This window comes from Heterocephalus glaber, unplaced genomic scaffold, assembly GCF_053883595.1.
Source record: "Heterocephalus glaber isolate CG9 unplaced genomic scaffold, H.glaber_assembly_v1.0 deba00001497, whole genome shotgun sequence".
In the NCBI taxonomy this organism is placed as follows: Eukaryota; Metazoa; Chordata; class Mammalia; order Rodentia; family Bathyergidae; genus Heterocephalus; species Heterocephalus glaber.
This window is the reverse complement of record NW_028258320.1, coordinates 60471017-60493606: the sequence shown is the minus strand read 5'-3', so window position 1 is coordinate 60493606 and position 22590 is coordinate 60471017. Positions and strand designations below refer to the sequence as shown.

At 42.8% G+C, this 22590-nt stretch overlaps 1 protein-coding gene across 1 annotated transcript; it reads right to left on the bottom strand.

The window, feature by feature from the left end:
• Positions 1-16873: 16873 nt before the first annotated feature.
• On the bottom strand, positions 16874-22021 carry Nkx1-2 (NK1 homeobox 2). The gene is made up of 2 exons (XM_004838759.3): positions 21708-22021; positions 16874-20133 (listed from the first exon to the last, which is right to left on the bottom strand). The coding sequence occupies exons 1-2, from the start codon at positions 21919-21921 to the stop codon at positions 19409-19411; spliced, it is 939 nt and encodes a 312-aa protein (XP_004838816.1). The 5' UTR covers positions 21922-22021; the 3' UTR covers positions 16874-19408.
• Positions 22022-22590: the final 569 nt, after the last annotated feature.

Genomic DNA, 22590 nt, shown 5'->3' with positions numbered 1-22590 from the left:
CAACTTGGACTTACTTTAAAGTTGCTTTTTTTTCCAGCTAAGAAATCAAACTGCTCTATTTGTATGTGTTGATTTTATTCAATCTAGAAATATGTAAGAACAGCATATATTACAAAGATTTTTAAGCCTTTGAAACTATTAATAGATTGGAATAATTAACTCCACCATAAAATCTGGAGGTATAAAGATTGACCCTCATAGCAGATATACAAGACCAAGGTTAATTTCATCAGATCGTTGGACAAATGTCCTTTGAATGTATTAGGTGCCTTGCCCTGTAAAAGAGCTGCACATCAGGCTAGACCACATGAGGTTAGTAAGGAGAGAAAAAGACAGTCAGCAAAAGTTCCTTCAATGAGTATGAATGAAAATCTTGCAACTTTGATCATCTAAAAAGCTGCAACCAAATATAAAGGAAAAGAATACAGACAACCCTCAATTATTTAATGACCACAAAAACAATTTATATGTTAAGCATACTTCTTGCTTTTCATTACTTCTTTCATTGTCCAACTTGTTATTACTTATAATTAGTTTAGACTATGTACACTTGGACTTGAAAATTTAATCATTTGGAAAATCCATGTCAATAGCTGGGGAAGAAACCTGATCATCAGCCTCAAAAAATTAAGTTTTGGTGGTTTTTACACAGCAGAATAAAAAAGGTTTTGTAAAGTGTGTGCACCCTAAAAAGATATCTTTCTGGCCAAAGACTGAGCAACATAAGGATTTCATCCCTCCTTTTGGATGAACCTTCAAGATTGAACCCTTCAAGTCCACAATGGTAGGAACCTAGAGGGCAAAGGTAAGCAAAGAAGTAAGGAGAGCCAGAAAGGGACACCAGGGGACAGTTCTAAACTTAGTCTGAACTAGCAAGTATAGGGAGGCTTCGCAGGAAATTTTGCAGTAAAAGTATGAGTCCTAACATGAGGATGTGGCTGATAGGAGTATCTATTTCTACTCCCCCTTAGCTGAACTTAGAAGTCTAGCTGCAGCTCCTGTCAAGACACCCTCCCTGATACCAAGGATGCTAGAGTCCACTCCTCCCCATCCTCCTTAGTATTTCTGTTCACTTCTCATCTCCTAGCGCCTGTCATTAATTATTAACCTACTATGTCTGTCTAGCTCTATCTTTCTTTCTGTCTATCTGTGACTTCCAGACTGGATTTTTTTTTTTTTTTTTTTTTTTGGTACCAGGGATTGAACTCAGGACCTTGCGCTTACAAGGCAGGCAACAGAACCACTGAGCTAAATCCCCAGCCCACAGACTGGATGTTCTTAATGGTAGAGCCTGTCTTGAAGGACTTTTATAGCCTTTCAGCACCCTTTCCATTGTTTTTTATAGGAATATTTTATTCTTGTCATTGCTATCTTTATTTCACTTAGTGAGAATTAAAGGAAGAGCAGGTAGTCATTATGGGAATATGGCCCTGGGATTCCAAAAGTCTAGGTGGCCCAAAGCCCTCTCCACCTAGAAGAGTGACAGCCATTCAGATCAAAGCTGTAAAAGCTTGGGTTAAAAGAGGAAAATACTTCAAAGCACTACTGTTCACCCATATCTCCACACTAGTTTTATTGAAGGGCTGTCACATGTTGAAGGACTGTCACGTGCCAAAGAAATGTCTGATTAAAAAAAAAAAGAAATGTCTGATAAGTTTATAAAGTTGTGTCCTAAAGAGAGGGCAATGGGGGCCATGGATTTAGCTCAGTGGTTCTGTCGCTTGCCTAGCAAGCGCAAGGACCCGAGTTCGATCCCTGGTACCAAAAAAAATTTAAAAAAACAAAGAGAGGGCAATGGACAAACTCAGCATAGAGCAGTATGGAAGGGGGCCTCTGGGAGGATCTTGGGAACCAGGTGGCTGTAACTGGAGGACACTGTGTCCCTGGAAGACTGGGTAAGAAAAAGCGAACAGAAAATTCCAACAGAGAATGAGAGGAGACCAGAGCAGGTCAGGTCACCAAACTAGAGGTGAGCCCTCTTTAAACCAGTTTAATAGCAAACATTTAAAAACAGACTCAGTTCCTGAAGCTGAAAAAATCAGCTAATTCTCAACATTGGAAAACAATGAACATGTTATTTCAAACATATGAATTAAAGAGGTATGTGCTGTGATCACAAAATATGGTGAATGTTTAAATGAAAAATTTTAAATTTATTATAGAACAAGACATACTGTCATTGCCAGGGATTTAGCTCAGTGGCACTGCACCTACCTTGCAAGCACAAGGTCCTGAGTTCAATCCCCAGTACCAAAAAAAAAAGAAAGACATATTGTCATTAACCACCCTCCAAATACTGTACTCCACTTCACTTCAGATACACTTTTCCCATCATTCTTGCCACTTTCGGAAGCAGTTCCAGAAGTACTCTTTCATGAAACGTCTTTGTATGGCTGCCTCAATGTGTAAATTCTGTCAAAACACACTACGATGTGTCTTAATCTACCTTATTCACAGGATTTCACATTGTGCGACTGGTGGCTCTTCCACAAAAATCAAAATGACCGTGAAAGGCAAACACTTTGAATCAGTTCAGAACATTGAAGCAGCTACAAATAGCACAACTAAAGACATTCATGAACGAGGACTTCCAGAACTGCTTCAGAAAATGGAAAAATACATCCATAAACAAATCAATGGAGTACACAATAGAGTAACACTCAACCATAAAGAAGAATAAATTTGAGTCATTTGTAGGAAAATGGATGTACCTTAAGATCATGTTAAATGAAATAAATCAGGCATATAATCTTAAATATTACATTATTTCTCTTATAAGAAACCCAAAATATAAATAATTTAAAGAGCAGGCCAGGGATTTATCTCAGTGTTTTCAACGCCTGCTGTGCAAGCGCAAAGACCGGAGTTCGATCCCCAGTACTAAAAAAAAAAAGAAAAAAAAAAAAATCACCTCTCAGGCTTTGCTTCCAGGAAACTGACCCATAGTAGCTCCTGTCCTCTTCGTATATCCTGATCTGTTTGGGCCGGGGATTTAGCTCAGTGGTTCCAGTGCCTGCCTCGCAAGCACAAGGTCCTGAGTTTGATCCCTGGTACAAACAAATAATAATAATAATAATAATAATAATAATAATAATAAAATTTAAAGAGCAAAGCAAAAGATAGATAATAGGAAATGGAGATAAATCCTTTGCAAATGAGAAGGGCAACTAGAGATGAAAAGAGGGCAGAGGGAAGGAAGAGGGAGGGAAAGTAAAAAGAATTAAGATGTATTATGTATATGTACCACCTCCCACCATGAATGTAAATCATCATGTACAGTAAATGCGTACTAATAAAAAAGGTTAAAAAAAGAAAGTTGGAAGAATAATGAGATAAGTGTATGAAGCAAGAGGAATACTTTGATGGGAGTTAATGGCAATGTGTCTTTTACTGCAATAATTTTTTAAATTTAAACATTCACTGTAGTTTATAATCACATATCATAATTGCATAATAGGTTTTACAGCTGAAGAGAACCTTAAAGACATTATAACAGTTTTTTTTTTTCTCATTGCCCTGCTGGAGATCAAATTCAGGGCTTCACACGTGCAAGGCAAGTGCTATACCATTCAGCTATACCTCCAGACTCAATCTAACACTTTGTTTTTTATCTTTTGGTACCAGGGATCAAACTCGGGGCCTTATCAGGCTTGCGAGGCAGGCAGCAGAACCACTGAGCTAAATCCCCGGCCCAACCTAACACTTTTAAAGACCGGGAAGTCCAACATTCCAAGGCAGTGGGCCCCAGCCAGTGTTATGAAATAGGTGATGGGGCAGCCAAGGAGCCAGATATTCCACCCTATGTGTGAGAAATTTAATTAGATGCAAGAATTTCAGGTAAGAACAAAAAAGGTTAAAGTAGGAATGTAGGACAACAAGTTTAAGCGGTAACAAATCATTTATTTAGAAAATATTACACAGTTTATTAATTAAAAACTAAGAATTGTTTTAACATTAAAAAAAAACTAAGATAAACTTCAAGTATTAGTTAAATATTTACATCCTTATTGATTTGGGTACTATGAAGCTCAGCGTATTTTGCAATGATGTTTTTATTGATTCCATGAAGGCTAACTCTGAATACTGAACCTTAAGTAAACAGTAGATAACTTTTATTACTCTTTTTTTTTGCAGTACTGGCAATTGAACCCAGGACATTGTACATGCTAGACAAGTGTTCTACCATTGAGCTACATCCTCGGCCCTTTTTTAAATTTTTGAGACACAGTCTCACTGAACTACAATCCTCCTGTGTCAGCCCCTTGAGTAATTAGGATTACAGGATTGTGCCACCAGATCCAGCTCCTTTTTTTTTTTTTTAAGGACTTTAATTCTAACTCCTTTTAGTTAGGACTATAATAAAAACAAATTTTTAAATCCCCCAATTTATGGGCCAAGGATGTAGCTCAGCAGCACAGCGCCTGCCTGACAGGGCAAAGCCCTGAGTTCAGTTCCTGGTACCAAAAAAAAAATTTAAAAATTAGCCAGACGCAGTGGTGTACACCTGTAATCCCAACACTCCGGAGACTGATGCAGGAGGATCATCATGAGTTCAAGGCCAACCTGGGCTATATAGTGAGTTCAAAGCCAGACTGAACTACAAAGTGAGACCCTGTTTCAAAAAACCAAAAAAATTTAAAAATTATAAATAAGAATAAAAAATCCCCTGACTTATTAACTGAAAATTACTCAAACTTACCCCCAACACGTTGTTGTCTTGAATAAACATAGTTTTAAGATTCTTTTTTTAATTTCGAAGTTAAACATTATTTTATTTTGTTGCAATGCTGGGGATTGAACTCAGGGCTTTAAGCATGCTAGATAAGTGCTCTACCAATGAGCTAGATTTCCACTCTCTCAAAGTTAAATAAATATAATGTGGTATTATAAATTACTTCATGATTGCTAGAGACATTTATTACTTTTTTTCAGAACTTTGCTAAGAGTTATGCAACATTTTGAAAAATAAGGCCATGGACAGCCACGCCAGTTCTGATGTTTGGGTCGCCAATAAATTCTGCATTTATGGCCGTTAAATTCTTTTTTTTTTTTGTACCGGGGATCAAACTCAGGTCCTTGCACTTGCGCAGCAGGCAGTGAAACCAATGGGCAAAATCCCTGGCCCCATCAAATTCTTAATAGTGGTATATGATCCTCCTCTTTTCTGTTTACCTGGATTTTTTTGTTTTGTTTTGTTTTTTCTTTTGTTTTTGGTACCGGAGATCAAACCTGGGACCTTGCACTTTCAAGGCAGGTGCTGGAACCACTGAGCTAAATCCCTGGCCTGTTTACCTGGATTTTTTGTGTCTTGTAAATACTTTAATACATTTGCTTCCTTCATAAATCAAGGCAAATTAGGAAGCACACATGAGAAGTTTCTTCCTAACTCCAACCCTATTCAGGCCATTCCCATAGGTGACCCTGCATATTACCTTCTTGTACACCCTTCCATTGATTCTTTAATAAAACTAATACATGTCAATATTTCCTTCATTTTTGAACACTGGAGATATATTATATGCACTATTTGTAACTTGCCTTACATAATTTTTTTTCTTTTCTTGCAGTCCTGGAGATTGAAATGGGGGCCTTGCACTTGCTAAGCATGTGTGCTACCACAAATGAGCTACATCACTGGCTCTTGTACTTTGCTTTTTATTGTGCTCTGAGTTGGTGAGGAGCTATCTCTCTCATTCTTTTGTTTATAGCTAGGTTAATGGCCCCAGGCTGTTGGACACTTGAATAGTTTCCAATGTTGCTATGACAAGCAGTACAATAATAGATAACTTTGTCTCTGACACTCACTGCAGATATATCTGTGGAATACAGTCATAAAAATGGGAGTGGTAGGTCAATGGATTGGCCTACAAGCCCAGTTTTAAGGGCTAGGAAGAGAGCAAAGCTCAATACGTGGTCTATGGACAGTGCCAGCCTCTCACTGAGATACTGCAGAAATTGATAGCAGTTAGAAAGTTTAGTGCTGCTTATCTTGTTGTGATGATCATTTTTCTAAGCAGTTCATTTTTATTGATTGTAGTTTGTGATGACTGAAAACAAAACTTCTATGGCTATGCAAAATACACTAAAAATTATTAATAAAAATGAATGTTTCCAAAGTTATGAATAGCTTCTTAATGTGAGATATCCTTTCAAGTGATTTTGTTTTGTTTTGTTTTGTTTTGGTACCGGGGATCGAACTCAGGACCGAACTGGGGACCTTGTGCTTGTGAGGCAGGCGCCAGAACCACCGGGCTAAATCCCCGGCCCCCTTTCAAGTGATTTGGAATTAGAAAGATTTATCACCCAGGTTTCTGAAAAAGTTGTGAAAAAATAGAACTATCTCTAAATAACAAAGAATAAAATAAAATTAGACTAACCAGAAATGAAAGCACATTTCTTTTTTTCTTTTTTTGGTACCAGGGATCGAACTCCGGACCTTGCATTTGTGGGGCAAGTGGTGGGACCACTGAACTAAATCCCCAGCCTTAAACAATTTGTTTAGGGGGGGATACAGGTGATCAAACTCGGGTCCTTGTGCTTGCACAGCAGGCAGTGAAACCACTGAGCTAAATTCCTGGCCCAGCACATTTCAATCATTAAACAGTAATTGACTGAATAGCAGCATAATAGGGTATGACAGATTTTTTAAAAGACCAGCCAGACACCCAGAAGGGCCTTTTCCTGATGGAACAAGCACATAGTGGCACAATACAACTCATAGTGGTGCTAAGTGATGTGGTGATATCTCACCTGGCAAAGATCTGAACTCCCAGGCAGATAAGCAAAGCATCAGGAATCAGCCTGTCTGCCAGAACACCAATCTTCAGAAAGTGGGGAAGAAGTGTAAATTGAAATACAGATGTACAGGAAGATAATGTTAGCAATTCTATTTATGTTATGTAATATTTAATGTGCATTTTTATTTTGCAATATATTATAGGTCATCTGTTAGCACTGTAATATATGTATATAATTTAAATAAATTCATATGTTAGGGATACAGGCTCACTGTTTTTATTTTGAAAGGTACAAGGCCAAAAAGGATGAAGGGCCACTGGATTTGATTCATGGTTGCTCTTCCTCCCTATTGTATCCCGAGGGCCTAGCACAGTGCCTGATACACAGTAAATGATGAGGAATTATGTGGACTCTGTTATAACTTGGGAAAAAAGCACGCACACCTAGGGTTCAGGTGCCTCTGTGGGTGTTTTTTCCTAAATATGTAACCTTCTAAAAGAGAGGGACAAACAAAAATTCTATATCTGTTCTATCATAGAGTTTTTAATCTAACATAATAATTTCATCTTCTGGCATTGAAAGAAAAGTTCTAAATCAGCTGGAGATCAAAATACATGGGTTTGTAAAGCATAAAAACATGGGACTTTGCTACTAGGGACAGATTTCTTTAAACCACTGAAGATAGCTCCACTTGAACTTAGCCTAGAAAATCACTATGAAAACTAATGACTTCACAAGGGGAAAATGACTCATCTGGAAAAACAGGTAACTCTTTGAATTGGTAATATCAGGAACTTCTTTGTCAGTAATGTTTTGTTGGGCTCTGGGAGAATTAAATGCTTGGCGTGATCTTTCTAAACACAAACTAGATCCCATATAGGACAAGGCTGGCAAAGGTGGAATTAGTATCATATTTATTTTCTGCTAAAATTCCAAGTGATGTCAGTGCTGAAGACACTGTTTCTTTTTACAGAAATAACTAACAAGAAAGCCATGACATTTCCTACATGCTATGGCACCAGCTGCATATCCACTTGGGACCTTCACTCACCTGATCCCTCCCTGATTCCATGACAGGATCTTTCTATTGTATTCCCGGAGTTTAGGATAGGACCTGGAACACAGTTGGCACCCTGTAAATGTTTGTGCAGAGAAACAGAAAAGGAAGTTGTGACAGCTAATTGTTGTGTCAACTTAGTAAGAAACACCCACTAATTGGATTAGCATTAACTGATACAGAGACCTTTCAACTATGTATTTATTTCAGTGCCTACAAGAAATGGAAGGGAGTAAAGGTGTTGTGACTTTATAAATAACTCGAAAAACTCCACACACAAAGACAAACTATCCAATTTAAAAAGAGCCAAAGGTTTTGAATAGACATTTCTTCAAAGAAGATTGACAAGTGACCCACAAGCACATAAAAAGATCTCAAAGTCATCAGTCCTTAGTTAGAGTGGTCAGCTTTCCACTACTGTAGCAAATATAGTACCTGAGACAATAAACTTAGCAAGGGAAAAGGCTTATTTTGGCTCACTATTTCAGAGGTTCAGTCCACAATCAGTTGGCTCCATTTCTCTGGGCCTACTCTGAGGTAAAAACATCATAGTAGGAATATGTGGCAAAGGAAAATTATTTATGTCATGGCAGCCAGAAGGAAAAAAAAAATTGATGAGGAACAGGGCCAGGTCCCAATTTCCCCGTCAAGGACACACTCCCAATGACCTCGTTTTCTTCCACCAGGCCCCACCACCTGAAGATTCCACCAACTTCCCATAGCACCACAGACTAATGACCAAGCCTTTGACACATGGGCCTTTGGGGGACATTCAAAATTCAAACTATAACATTAGGGTAATACAAAACTACAAGAAGGCCAGGGATTTAGCTCAGTGGTTCCTCTGCCTGCCCTAGAAGCACAAGGACCTGAGTTCGATCCCCGGTACCAAAAAAACAAACAAACAAAACTACAAGATGCTACTTTCCATCTACTAGGATAGCTTCTGTTTGTTTATCATTTCTAATACTGGAGCTCAAAGCCAGGACACTCTACTACCAAGTTACAGCCCTAACTTTTTTATTTTTTTAGACAGGCTGTCACTTAAGTTGTGCAGAGTAGCCTTGAAGTTGCAATGCTCCTGCCACAGCCTTCCAAGTACCTAGGATTACAGGCATGCACCACTGTGCCTGGCTAAAAATGTTTTTAATTAAATATTTTATATAATTGGTGGCTCCATGTATAATTTGAATCACCATGGAGTCATGAGGCCCAGATTTCAGGCTCTGTTCTTTTTCATAGCACCTGTGTCACTTTGGGCAAATCACATTCTCTTGAAGGCTCTATTTATTTTACCAATAATTGAGTTAGCCAGTGGGTAAAAGGCTTGACCAAAACTGATACCCACATGGCTAGAGGGAGCTGTAGTCAACAACAGTTCTCATCAGGAAATGAAAATTAAAACCAAATGTGATATTACTACTCGTAGGGAACAGGGAAAGGGGATGTTACTAGAACCTCTGCATCAGGTCCTAGTCTCCTGCAAGCCACGACAGCACAGAAATATATACATAGGATACACAGAAATATGGATAGAAATGAGACTTAGAGAAGAAGCTGAGATTTGGCCTCATCAGTACTGCTCTGGGCAGCAAAGACTACAGACCCTGAGCTTGCCACACCTTTATTCAGAACATCAGCAGAAACAAAAGTAGCAAATGACTAAGAGAGCTGTGGTGAGTTCTTAGAACAATGAGGAACTATACAAATGAAGATTCGATTCCTCCCAGGATGTCTCCAGCTGGTGTAGTCCTGCCTTGGAGCATCACAGTATCACAGGACCTTTGAGATCTAGCTGTGACCAGAGGCAAAATCGGAATGATGTCTCAACATGCTGTAGCTGGCCTGTAGACAGGAAAACTAGGCCCTAATCTTGATTTAATTATGAAATTATTTTTCCCCAAAATCAAGTTGAATTGCTACCAACAACTACTTACCTTCCAGAATCATTGGGGAAGAGGCAATTCATGAGGCATGGAGGGGAATGGGGGAAATAAGGAATCAAGATGTGTTATGTACATGTACCAATTCTCCACAATGAATGGAATCATTACATTACATACTGCAAACATGTACTACTAAAAGAAAAACAAAGATAGTCAATTCAGTGTTAGGAGGATGTGGAACACCTGGATTACTCATTCACTGCAAATTGGAATGAAAATTGCTACAACCATACTGGAAAACTGGTGATATCTATCAAAGCTAAACAATTATACACACAGTTATCCCACTCTTAGATATACTGACCAAAAGACAGGTACAAGACTGTGCAGTCATTATAGCCTCAAACTGGAAAGTATGCAATTACCCTTCAACAACAGAATATATAAGTAACTTGTGGCATTCAAACTATGAAAACACATCAACAGTAATAGGAATAAAGAATCTACAACTATACAAAACAACATGCAGGCAAATAATGTTCCACCAAAAAAAAAAAGCCAGCCCCACATGTGGGACTGCATAACCTTTGTTCCTTTTCTCCAGCCCCATTGTGATTAAATGTGAGTTAATGGATAAAGATGCTTGTTAGTTTTGGGACACTAGATAAAAATCTGTAACAGACCTAAAGTCCCAAAGTAAACTACTCAACTCCTTGTTTGCCCAGAACTGATGTTCCGGGCACCACAATTTTTAGAACAAGCTGCAAATGTCTGCTGACCATCAATACATGACAGTCGACCACTAACCTTTGTCCCCTTTTCTTTAATTCTATATGTTAACTTCCCCCTCAACACCCTATAAAAACAGCCTCAGACTCTGAGCTAGCTGCCTCTCTAAGCTATTTTGCTTTGGGAGTGCCGTCTGGCCAGACTAATAAAGGTCTGTTTTATTTTCCAACTTTGTGAGACCAAAAGTGACTCCATTTTGTGAATGTGGGACCAGAATGACTCCATTTTGTCCAAAATGGAGCAGTCTCCTTTATTCTTTCAAATTAATGATTAAATGTGCTTAATCTGGGACAAAAGACATGATCTGTAACTCAAGATTCCTAAACTCATTACTCAGCCATCTGTTTGCCCTAGAAACAAGTGTCCCGGGCCCACTATCTATAGGACAATCTGTTAACGTGCTGACTATCCACACAAGGTGGTCATGACCATTAGTCAAGATGTCTGCTGACCATCAGTACGTGACAGTAGACCACTAACCTTTGTCCCCATTTTTCTTGTAAAAACCTATACGTAATCCCCTTCAACCCCCAATGAGCCTAGCCAATCAAAATTCTACACTTCATACTTGCTAAACGTTAACCAATCATATGGCTGCTAATGACCGAAGCTTGCTGTAATCTCAATAAAAACCCTGCTAATTTGGAACTCGGGCCTCTCAATCTTGATCCGCTGTGTCGGTGACAATTGAGAGTCCCTGCTTAAGCTTGAATAAACGACCCTCGTCTGCTTACATCGGAAACGGCCTCCTGGTGGTCTTTGGGACTTCGCAATCTGGGCACAACAACTTGTCCGGTGTGTTCCTTCCTGGGTGTTCTTCGCTGCAGTCAGCTCCTCGGAGCGTTTGGTAAGGCTCTTGGTCTTACACCACACACAGACACACACACACACACATCCTTAGTAGTCAACTTTCTCATTCTTGGACAAAATACCTGATACCTACAACTTAAGAAGAGGTTTATTTTGGCTCATAGTTTCAGAAGATTCGGTCCAAGTTTAGCTTGTTCTAAGGCAAAAATGGCAAATTTTGCTTATAGCTCCTAATTCTCAATGTTGATTGAGCAAAAGCAGCCAGCAGTATCATGCCACCACTTGAACATTGGACTGCCTTGAAATTTTCTCCACCAGATTAACCACTTAAAAATATATTCCAGGGACTGGAGATTTAGCTCAGTGGTTCTGGTGCCTGCCTTGCAAGCACAAGATCCCAAGTTCGATCCCTGGTACAAAAAAAAAAAAATATATATATATATATATATATATATTCCAACCATCATTCAGTCAGCATGTTTGTTCATGTACTATCCCAAGCATTGCTTGGGCAGCTGTCATTTTAAATCAGTTAATTCTTGTACTGAGTGAATTTGATAAAATTATCATTTTTATATTTCCTGTTATATTGTTATAAAAATGACAAAAAAGATGCAATTTTTGGTCATCTTGTATTTAAATAATTGGACTGGTAAATGGTTAGTCTATCACCTTTAAACTCAGTCTCAGTTGTAGGACATAACCAAAATGTAGGCAAGTTCTTTGTCAGAATGTAACATGCATGACCTCTAGCCCAATTCCCAATAGAGTCCTTATCCCCATATGAAACGTCATGAGCCTTGCCTTTACTGTCCACATTCCTATCATCATTCTGGTCTTCTAAACTCTGACCAGAATTTCCCATGAAGCTCTGCTTGCAGCATCCTGTGTCTCCAAACCTTTCAAACTCTTCCTGTAAACAAGTTCCAAATGATTCTGAGCTATATGGTCAAGAATAAACACAGCAATGGTCCCACTTCTCTGGTACCAGTTTTCCATATCAGTCACTTTCCTATCTCTGAGACAAAATGCCTGATACCCACAAACTTAAAGAAGAGAGGTTTATTTTGATTCATGGTTTCAGAGTGTTCAGCCCATTGTTAGCTAGCTCCATGACAGAAATGGAATGGTGCAAGGGTATGGCAGAAGAAAGCTGCTCAACCCATAGCAGCTAGAAAATAGGAAGCAAAAGAAAGAGCCAGAGCCAGACAAATACCCTCCAAAGACATGCCCCTAGCTGACTACTTACTCCACTGGTCCTCATCTCCTAACAGCAAATTCAACTAGGAACTCATCAGTGAACTAATCCACTGATAAGCATAATGCTCCCATGACTCCATCACCTTCTGAAAGCCCTGCCTCCAAATACGTGACACATTTGGAAGTCATTTTAGATTTAAACCATAACACTACTGTAGGATTCTGGTTTTATAATTGAGAGAGGAGAACACCCCTTCATATGGAATTGGGCAACTATGAGTTAACAGTGTTCTTAGGCAACTATGGGTTAAAAACGTAACTATGCTCTTTGTAGAATGTACTGGAGTAGCAATGACAACTTCTGAAATCTCTAACCAAAGGAGTGTAACTGACTCAGAAAATCTCACCAGAACTCTTTATTCTTCCCCCTCTCCACTGCTCTGCTTTGTGGAAATCCTGCTTGCTATATTCCCAGGGAAACTCCAATGGGATTAAGCTTTGTAGATGTAAGAAGAGGTATATAAGGAAGTGCAAACTTCTATTTGGGGCCCTCGAGAATGACAGGAGTCACTTGGTGAGCCACCGGCATCATTAAAAGCTACCTTTTACTCCCATCTTTATGTTAAAGAGTTGTCAGTCCACGGTCCTGTTTCCTGCTTCATGATTAAAAGAAAAAAGCAGACACAACTGATTGTTCCAGTTAGAAGTCAGGAGAGTAGCTACCCTCAAGCAGAATAACTATGTCAGGGGAAGGGACATAGGGTTTTCTGAGGTGCTAGTGATGTGCTTTTCTTGACCTGGATGCTGGCTACATAGATGTAACCAATTTGTGAAAATTATACCATGCTGTAGGCATCTAATGTATTCAGTTTTCTGAATGTTTATTACATTGCCTCAAAAATTTTAAACAAGATGGTTGGGCTAAGTACAGTATCTTTAACATCTTTGCCAGCTTCAGCTGGAATGACAATCACCATAATTCTATCAAACACTAAGCTAAGTGCTTTCCACATAACCTTTCGTGTCCTCTCCATCACCCCTGATGCACACCTTATGGTGAAGAAACTGAGGCAAAAAGACAATAGTAATTTGCCAAAGTCACAGATCCACTGAGGGGTGGAATTGGCTTTTGAACTGGTCTGTGTGGAGGTAGGACTATGTTTTGAGTACTGTGTTCAGTATTCCACAGCCCAAAGAAACCAGAAAGAGTTGGGTGTGGTGCTCAGAAGGAACATACAAGAGCATCTCCCTGACCGTGTTTCCCTTTGTTACCTTTGGAGTTTTCCTCTAGCTCTGAGGCACTTTCTGATTTTCTTTTTTTTTTTCTGGTACCAGGGATCGAACTCAGGATCTTGCACTTTTGAGGTCAGCATGGTGCCATTGAGCTAAATCCCCAGCCCCACTTTCTGTTTTTCTTTCCCTGAATCTATCTAATTATGAAATTATGTTTTTAAATGTATATGGCATTTGTTGAACAATTTATAATTTTCCCTACTCCTGATTTTAAACAGTAGTTAAATCAGTTCTGAAGAGTTATTTCTAAAATGACAAACACACTGAATTAATCTGTGCCGATAGAATGGATTGAGATTCTCTTAGTGGAAGAAATGTTCTCCACTCAGTCCCTTAAATAAGACACCCTGATTACATGGCTTCAAGTGGGAATCAAAAATTGTTACTTCTTGGGCCCAGGATTTAGCTCAGTGGTTCTGCCACCTGCCCCGCAAGCGCAAAGACCCAAGTTCAATCCCCAGTACCAAAAAAAAAATTTTTACTTCTAACTGGGCATGGTGGCTAACACTTGTGTCTTAGTTACTTTTCTCTCATTGCTGAGACAAAATACCCGACACCCAAAGTTAAAGGGGGAAAGGTTTATTTAGTGCAGTTTGTAGCAGTTTCAATCCATAATCTACTGGTTCCAAGGCAGGTGCAGAGGAGAAACAATTCATGGTGAGGAGAAGATAGCAAAGCAAGCAAGGGACCTTAATAGCATCTTTCTGCCCCTTTTTTTAGCTTTTTTTTTTCTTGCAGAACCAGGGATTGAACTCAGGACCTTGTGCTTGTAAGACAGGCATGACACCACTGAGCTAAATCTCCAGCCCTCTGCCCCTTTTATATTGTATCTAGGCTACTGGGAGTAGGGCGTTGCCAAAGCAATCAGTGGACTGATTTAGTAATCATACATCCTTAATCCCAGCATCACACACTCCAGATCCAGCCATCTTTGAAAAAGCCTCACCCACCCTATGACTATATGAAGCTTTGGGGGGATATCTAGACATTGCCCCTGCCTCCCGAAGACTCATGCACATCTCTTTAAGCAAAAGGCATTTAGTCCATCTGCAAGAGTTGCCAAATTCCTAACAGTTTTGGCATTGCTGAAAAGTCCAAGTCCAAAGTCTTCTCTGAGATTTAAGGCAAACTCTTAGCTGCAAGCCCCTGTATAAATGAAAAGAAAATTAAACACTTCCAACATTCAATGGCACAAGGTAGACATTACCATTCCAAAAAGATATAAATAAGGAAATACAAAGGAATGGGACCAAAGCAATTCCAAAATCCAGTACGGCAAACATTAAGTCCTATAGTTCCATGTGCAACAGCATCCAAGGCAATCTATGGTAAGATGTGAACTTCAAAGGGCTTTGATGGCTCTGCCCCTACAGCACTGTTGGTGGTTGCAGCTCCCACAGCCTGTCTCTTGGGCCACTTCTGCTTCTGCCTTGCAGCTTTCCTCAGACGATCCACATTCCTGGCTTCTCCAAACTTCCGGGATCTCCACCACACCTTCAGCTTCACACTCAGAGCTTCACACACTGCCCTCTTGGGGAAATCTGGGTGGAAGCCTTCCTGATCCTACGACTCTTCCATTCTACATGCACCTAAAACCAGCATCAGATGGATGATGCCAAGGTCTGCCACCAGCTGGAGCAGTAGCCAAGCATCCTTCTGTCTTGGCTGTATAGGTCAAGGACCTATGAACCAAATCTTGAGGAACAACTTCCCTAGGCTGTCATCATTCTGGAACATAGTACTTTGGGGCTCTCTTCACAAAGCAAAGTCTTTCACTTTTGCAATTGTGAGGCTGCAAAGGCTGGAGTCCGGTTGGTTCTTGTGTTGTCCTCAGGCATCTTTTCCATTGTCTTCTTCTGAAATACTTAACTTTTTCTTGCTAGTCTTTTCAGTGATGAATTTATCCTCTGTTCTATCTTTGCAGGTTGCAACTTTACTGGAAGTTCCTTTCTGGCCAAATTCAAAATGTTTTGAATCATTCTCCTGAGCTCTTTGCTTTTGATTCTCAACATAAATCTGGCTAAAAGACCCCAACAGTAGCCATGTCATTGCCTCAACATTAAACACACTGCCTTGAAATTTCTTCTGCAAGATTAATTAGTCTGCTACCCTTAATTTTGGTCTCAGGCAAAGCCTCTGGACATGAGCAAAATGCAGACAAACTTTCTACCAAGCCATAATACACACTGTCTGGAGTTCAATAGCAGAAACCCAGCAGAAACCTCCTAAGCCTTGTCTTTACCAGCATCGTTTCTGTTAGTATTCTGGTCTTCTGAGCTCTGACCAGACTCTCCTATCAAGTAAGGCCTGAGGTGTTTCAGCTCTGCTTTTACAGCTAGCACCTGCAAACCTAACTCTTCCCCTTCCCACAAGTCAGCTCCAAAGGCTCCTTCCTAAACCACATGCTCAAGTACAGTCACACCAATGATCCCACTTCTCTGGTACCAAATTCTCTCTTAGTTACTTTTCTCTCATCGCTGAGGCAAAATACCCAACACCCAAAGTTAAAGGAGGAAAGTTTTATTTAGCTCACAGTTTGTAGAGATTTCAGCCCATAATCCACTGGCTTCAAGGTAGGGTGGGATGGCAGACAGGCATTGCAGAGGAGAAACAATTCATGGCGGGCAGAAGATACCAAAAGCAACAAGGAAGCTTAACAGTGTCTTTCTGGTCCTTTTATATTGTATCTAGGCTACCAGAATTATGGTAGTACCAAAGCAATCAGTGGACTGATTTAGTAATCACACACCCTTCATCCCAGCAGCAAATACTCTAGATCCAGCCACCTCTGAAAAAGTCCCATCTATGACTGTGTGAGGTTTTGGGGGAACATTTAGACACCAGCCATAACAACCTGTAATTTCAGCACTCTAAAAGGCAGAGGCAGAAGAATCACAAGTTTCAAGTCCAGCCGGGGCAGTATAGTGACGTAGCAAGATCCTGTCTCAAAATTTTTTTAAAAAGGACTGGGGATGTAGCACAGTACAGAGGTCCAGAACCATCCCCATCCCCAAAACAATTGATCCTTTAAGGTCAGAAAGATATAACCAGTAGATGGTTCATTCCTGAAAAGTTATCTGTCCACCAGGCTCTTGTTGGAGTATTAAGAATTTATAAAGTAAAGCTAGGACATTAACATCCTAGAAATCTGATAGGTAGGTATTGATTTAATTAGTAGTTACTAATTAAAATTTTGTGTAGATGATTTATTTTTGCTGGGGAAAATGGCCCTAAATGTGTGTCTGTACAAACTGCCCTCAAATATAACCACTCCATTTATCTAGTGTGAGTCTGAAAGGATAAAGAAAGTAGTATTAGGGTAGAAATAGTATCAGTTGATGGGGGGAGGGAGATACACAAATATGTGCTCTGATAATTTTAAAATTAAAAGATTTGCTAATAGAGAACTTGGAATGATTAAACAAGAAATCATTACAAATGGAATTTATTAGGCCAGCACATCGATAGAATGAGTCTAAGGATTTGGTTGGAAAGCCATTGGGCCTTCTAAAGCAGCAGAAGTCCAAGGTCACACACTTCACACATCACTCTGTGACAATTTGTGGAAGGAATAAGGGTCAGGAATTACAGCACCTAGATAGTTTGCACACAGATATGCCTCCTGCCTCCCTCTCTACTCCTTTTCTTCAACCTAAGTCTGTAAGTCTGATACCTGAGAGGACTGGAATGAAATATCTCCCACTTAGTACAGAACTTTGACCCTTTGGTCACAGATCTGGCCTTTGTGCACTTAAATTTCTTATTATACACAAGGAATGTGGCTTTTGAGAAATCAACAAATAGTTATTGGAGTTTTTACCAATATGTAAGATGAATAAAATTATATTCTCTATTACAATAATTGCATCTTCAATCTCATCTGGCACCAGCTGTCTTTTAGAAAGTTATAATGCATTGTTTGGGAATATTCTTTGGGCAGAAAAGAGTCTAATTAGCAAATAGTATATAATTAAGCAATACATTTTCAAGCCTTATGAGTCACAAGAATATAAAGTCTTTAAGTTGTGAGAAAGGGGACATTTTCTATCATTCCTGATAATTAGAGAGCTAGGTATTTCAAGATCATAATAATATAATGTGTTCAAAGTTTGCTTTTACTTTGAAGCTATAACCTCTTAAGTTTAGTGATTATTATCTGGGCTACCAAGAAAGAGCAAGGAATATAGTATCCATATAGATATTAGCTGGCCTGAAATAATCAGATAAAAATAAGAATTAAAGAAATATGATGTGGAGTTGCAGTTGTTCAGATTTCTGACCATTTTACACAGGAAACTAATAGAAGGATAGTCTGGACAAAACTGTCAAGGTAATTTTATAGAAGAACTAATTTTTAGGGGAGACAGTTAAAGCAGCAGGTAGATGCCTGTATTTTGGCCTCCATGGTAGCTCTTTATTCTTAATATTTCTTTCCTATCCCTTTATAAACTTTTGCTTGTTCATCATAGAGAATCTGTGTGGAACAAGAATTGCTTTCAACTCAGAATCTCAGATGAAGACCCAACCATGTTAAATTTGTGCTTTTTAAAAAGAGTCCAGTGCCTGACTGGAGGCCGTGTGTCATGGTGGAGCTCACTCTCCCCCCAGAGTCCAGGACTTGCTGGGACAGACACGTTAGCCAGGACTGAAGTTGGTATCAAGTACTGCACATCAAAACAAGCAGCCTCCTGCACAGACTTTACGGCATCAACTGGTCCATCACTTCTGCCATTATCATTTTTATGCATTTTGGGGCCATCACTGGGGTTTGTCCAAATTGGTCTCAAAACCTGCAATGCAACATAGCTGTGTCTTCTTTAACACAAGTCTAGCCACAATGCTGAGAGAGACCTTTCCTAGCACAAACCCATGGCCTGCTCAGAAAAATAAGGTGCCACTCTATCATGATAACCTGTGCAGCCTGTAAACCACAATATTGTGCTCACGTCCAAATTTTAAATGAAGATCTAGAGATGTTGAGTTTTGTGTAATTTAAAGATAGTCTCTTTCACAGCGGCAAGAGCACCATGGGCCCAGCTCTCTCCAACTTTCTTCAGGATTTGGAAGGAGCCTCTAGGTTTGAGCCAATAATCAAGTACCAAGGGAAAACAGCTCAGAGAAAGGACAAGTTCCTCATCTCTGAGTAGACTGGAATCCTTGAAGATTCTAGCCTAGGTGCGAGCAGCTGCTGCACAGGGCGCCTTGGCACTCTCGTGTCTCTCTCCTAACACTTTTGTTACCTCGGCCTGGAATGCCCTGACCCTTAAAAAAAGAGTCCTTGAACTGAATTGAACCTGACGGAAGTGAAAAGCCAGATCTGAAAACAGGAAGACTTTAGGTCAGCAGCCTCCGACTCTAGACACTGCCTAGTTCCCTCTGCCGCCCGTGTGGACTCAGTAGGTCGGCGTGGCGAGGAGAGGCGCGGCCCGGTGAGGCGCAGCCCGGAGTCGCCAGGCGGCTTCTGCCCGCCCTCTGGTGGTGTCTCCCAGAGGCTGGAAGGGAAGGGCCAGGCAGACACCCGCGCGCCAGGAGGGGGCGGTTGGTGTGGGTCAGGCCCATCTGTGAAGGAAGGGGCCTCATGCGAAGCCAATCACTAGTGAATCCCGTCGAAGAGGGATCCTGGAGGACCCCGGGTTCATAGGTGCGGGGTGTAAAAGGGGGTCAAGTAGGAGGGCCCGAGGAAGGGCGCAAAGGGGTTCCCGGCGGCGGCTGTTAGCGAGAAGGATGCAGCGGCCGGGAAGAGGACGTTGGCCGCGGAGTAGGAGGGAAAAGTCTGGAAGGGCAGAGCTCCGGGGCCGGGCGGGCCGGGACTGCCTCCCGTGCCACCGCCGCAGGTCCCAGCCGCCGCGCCGAGTGTCCCAGGCTGTGGCGCGCCTCCTTCCGCCTGCGCCGCGCCGTCGGCTCCCGGGTTCTGCTTCTTCCACTTGGTTCGGCGGTTCTGGAACCAGATTTTAACCTGAGTCTCGGTGAGGCTGAGGGACAGCGCTAGGTTCAGGCGCTCGCATACCGATAGGTAGCGGGTGGCCCGAAACTTGTTCTCCAAGGCTACCAGCTGCTCGTAGGTGAAGGCAGTGCGCGCGCGCCGGGGTTTGGCGCAGCTGGGCTCTGCGCGCCGGCGCCGGGGCCGCGGGGAGCCGGGCGAGCCTGGGGAGCCCGAGAGTCCGCCCTCGCCGTCCGCGCTGCACTCGGCAGCCGCCAGTGTGGCCACCCGGGCCTCGGGAGAGCCCGCCCGACCCGTCTGTAGGTGCGCAGCCCGCTCCCGCCGCGGTGCTCGCCCTGCGTCATCCGCGTCCTCTTCATCCTCTTCGGCCTCGGAGCCCTCCAGGGGGGACGCCGGGCCGGCGCCGGGGCCTGCAGCATCTAGGGGAGAAAGGGCCAGTGACCAGGAGCCCGGAAAGACCCGGATCTCCAAAGCTTCCCCTTGTCCTCCGCAGAGGACATAGTTCTCACTCCAACCCGTCCCTCATTCAGTCTGTTCCCACATCGCACTCCTTCCACCTCTGGACCGCACAGCCTCACAAGACGAAAAGTTTGGAATATGGCATCCCCTTGCCCTTTACAAATCTGCCACCTAGGAGGTGTTTAAGAAGAGTATGTTGAATGAATAAAGGAATGGTACCTCGCATCAAGCATCAAGAGAGAGTAGTGGCCTAACTGTGCAACTTTGGGTGAGGGTCGTTGTACATTAATACATTGAGACTTCAAGTGGATTTAGTGGTGTGTCTCCCCAGTCGCTAGAAGAGTGTTTTGGTGTGGGACTCCTACCAATTATAAAAGAAGTTATTAAGCCCCCTCCCCTTAAAGTGAAATTCCCCCTTTCCCATCTTCTCTCTCCTGCCGTGTTAATAGAGTTTCAGATTTGCGCGGGGCTGGATCGATAGATGTCATCTATTAAAGGTAAGTTTTAATCGAACAATATTAGGATCAGACAGGCAAAGGGGGTTTGAAGTCGGTACCTGCAAGCTGCGGGCAGGAGATATGCAGGCGCCAGTAATAGAATATCGATCATGGGGGGGGGGTGAAGAGAGAGGAGGGAGGCCCCTCTGAGAGAAGATCGGAACAATTACCAGGCCCGCGGCAGGGGCCCAAGCGTGGCCTCCAGAGGCGCCCCAGCCCAGACAATCACCTCCAACCCGGGGAGGAGCAGAGGGTGACACAGCAGCCAGCCTCACTCGGGACCTCAGGTCCTGACCGTCGGTGTCCCTCCAGGCAGTCTCGTGCCCATGTCCCACCTGGCACGATTCCTGCTGTCTTTCATCCTTTTTCCAGCTACAAAGTTTCCTGGACCCTTCCTTAGTTGTCCTCCAGCATTAAGGGTAAATTTAAAAGGATTTTGAGGAGAAAAAACAGTGCCAACAGTATCCCCTCACACCAGCCCGGACCCTATCCCCAGTCCAGAGTTGTGTCTAGGCAGAAAAGTCCAAGGGGCAGCAAAGTCGTGCAGGTGTCTCCAAGTGGTTGGAAACAGGCACCTGACCTGGTCACTCACTAAGATTCCGGGCGTAGACCTTGGCCTGAACTCCTTCATCCATACAGTGGGAGTGATGTTAATGATGCTGTCTACTTACAAGGTTTCAAGTTTTCTTTACTTTTATCCCACCTCGGAGCCCAGGTTCTAGTAGATGGTGAGCGCATCACATGCCTGCTAAATAAGTGTGCCTGCAAGGTGGGAGGTGGGTGTTCGTTTCCACTGCCACGGAGACAGCATGTCAGAACTGTGGTGCAAGCGGGTGTACAGGGAAGAGGCTTCTGTGACAAATCCCAGCCCCGGAATCCTGGGAGCCTCTTTTCTACCTCAATTCTATTCCGAGGAGACGGCTACACATTGCAACGGCTCCAGTGCGCCTTCCCTCTTGGCAAAGATGCCGCTAAGGGCCATTCACCAGGCCCTGGCTCTATGCGTCACCTGGGCTGGGGCCGCCTCCCATTCTTACCAGGGCTCTCCTGCAGCCGGACTGGGTCTCCAGGGCTGACTTCCTTCCCTGCTTCGACCTCCGCCAAACTTTTCTTGGCTTCCCGGGGAGCGAGGCGGACGGCCGGGAGTGCAGCGCGGGTGAATTTTTGTGGATCCAGGATGTCCAGGACCGAGAAGGATATCTTGTGGTGGGAGGGAGCCGCCTTGGCCCCGCCGTCCTGCCATGCCAACATGCCCGCCTCCCGCTTACCCGAGGCCGGCGGCGAGGGGTCCGGGATGGCGGCGCTTGGGCTCGTCTTCAGCTGTGGCTTGGCCGCAGGTCTCTATGCGCGAACCGGTTCGCGCAACCAAGTGAAGGTGGGGAGGGGGCGGAGAGGCGGGGCGGGCAGAGAGCCGCTGGGGTCTGCGCGCCAATTGGCACTTGCTGGGCCCAGGCCCCCGCCCCGCGCAGGCCGCGCTGAGCAGCCTCAGGACTATTCCGCTCCACGCCGGGCCACTGGCCTGGACTAGGGGAGCATCCACGCTCTAGTGGGCCCGCCCGGCCTGCGGGGACAGAGCAGCAGGCTCCTCGAGCCTCCGCCCAACCCTCCGAAACTCTGGAAACGCACAAGGGAGTATTCCATCTTGCGGATCCCCACTACCTACCCCTACCCCTCTGGTTTGAGTTTGCACTCTCCTTGGTGCACCTGCCTTTGACTTGGCCATTGAAGCCAGGACAGATCTCTTCAAAGCCATGCTCAGCACATCTCCTGCCCCAGTCGTGAACAGTAATAGCTGCAGACTCATTTACCTTTGATTTAAAAGCTCTCGTTCTCAGTTTACAGTTTACAAAGCCCTTGGGCTTTCTCTATCTTTCCAGTCCCTGAACATCACTGGGAAGTGGGCGTGGCCTGGCCTAGACT

Bases quoted from the DNA above. Each gene is read 5' to 3' on its own strand.
- Nkx1-2 (XM_004838759.3), bottom strand. From the start codon at position 21,921: ATGTTGGCATGGCAGGACGGCGGGGCCAAGGCGGCTCCCTCCCACCAC. The intron at 20,134-21,707 runs GTAAGAATGGGA...TTTCTCCCCTAG, and splicing joins CCGGCTGCAGGAGAGCCCTG to ATGCTGCAGGCCCCGGCGCC.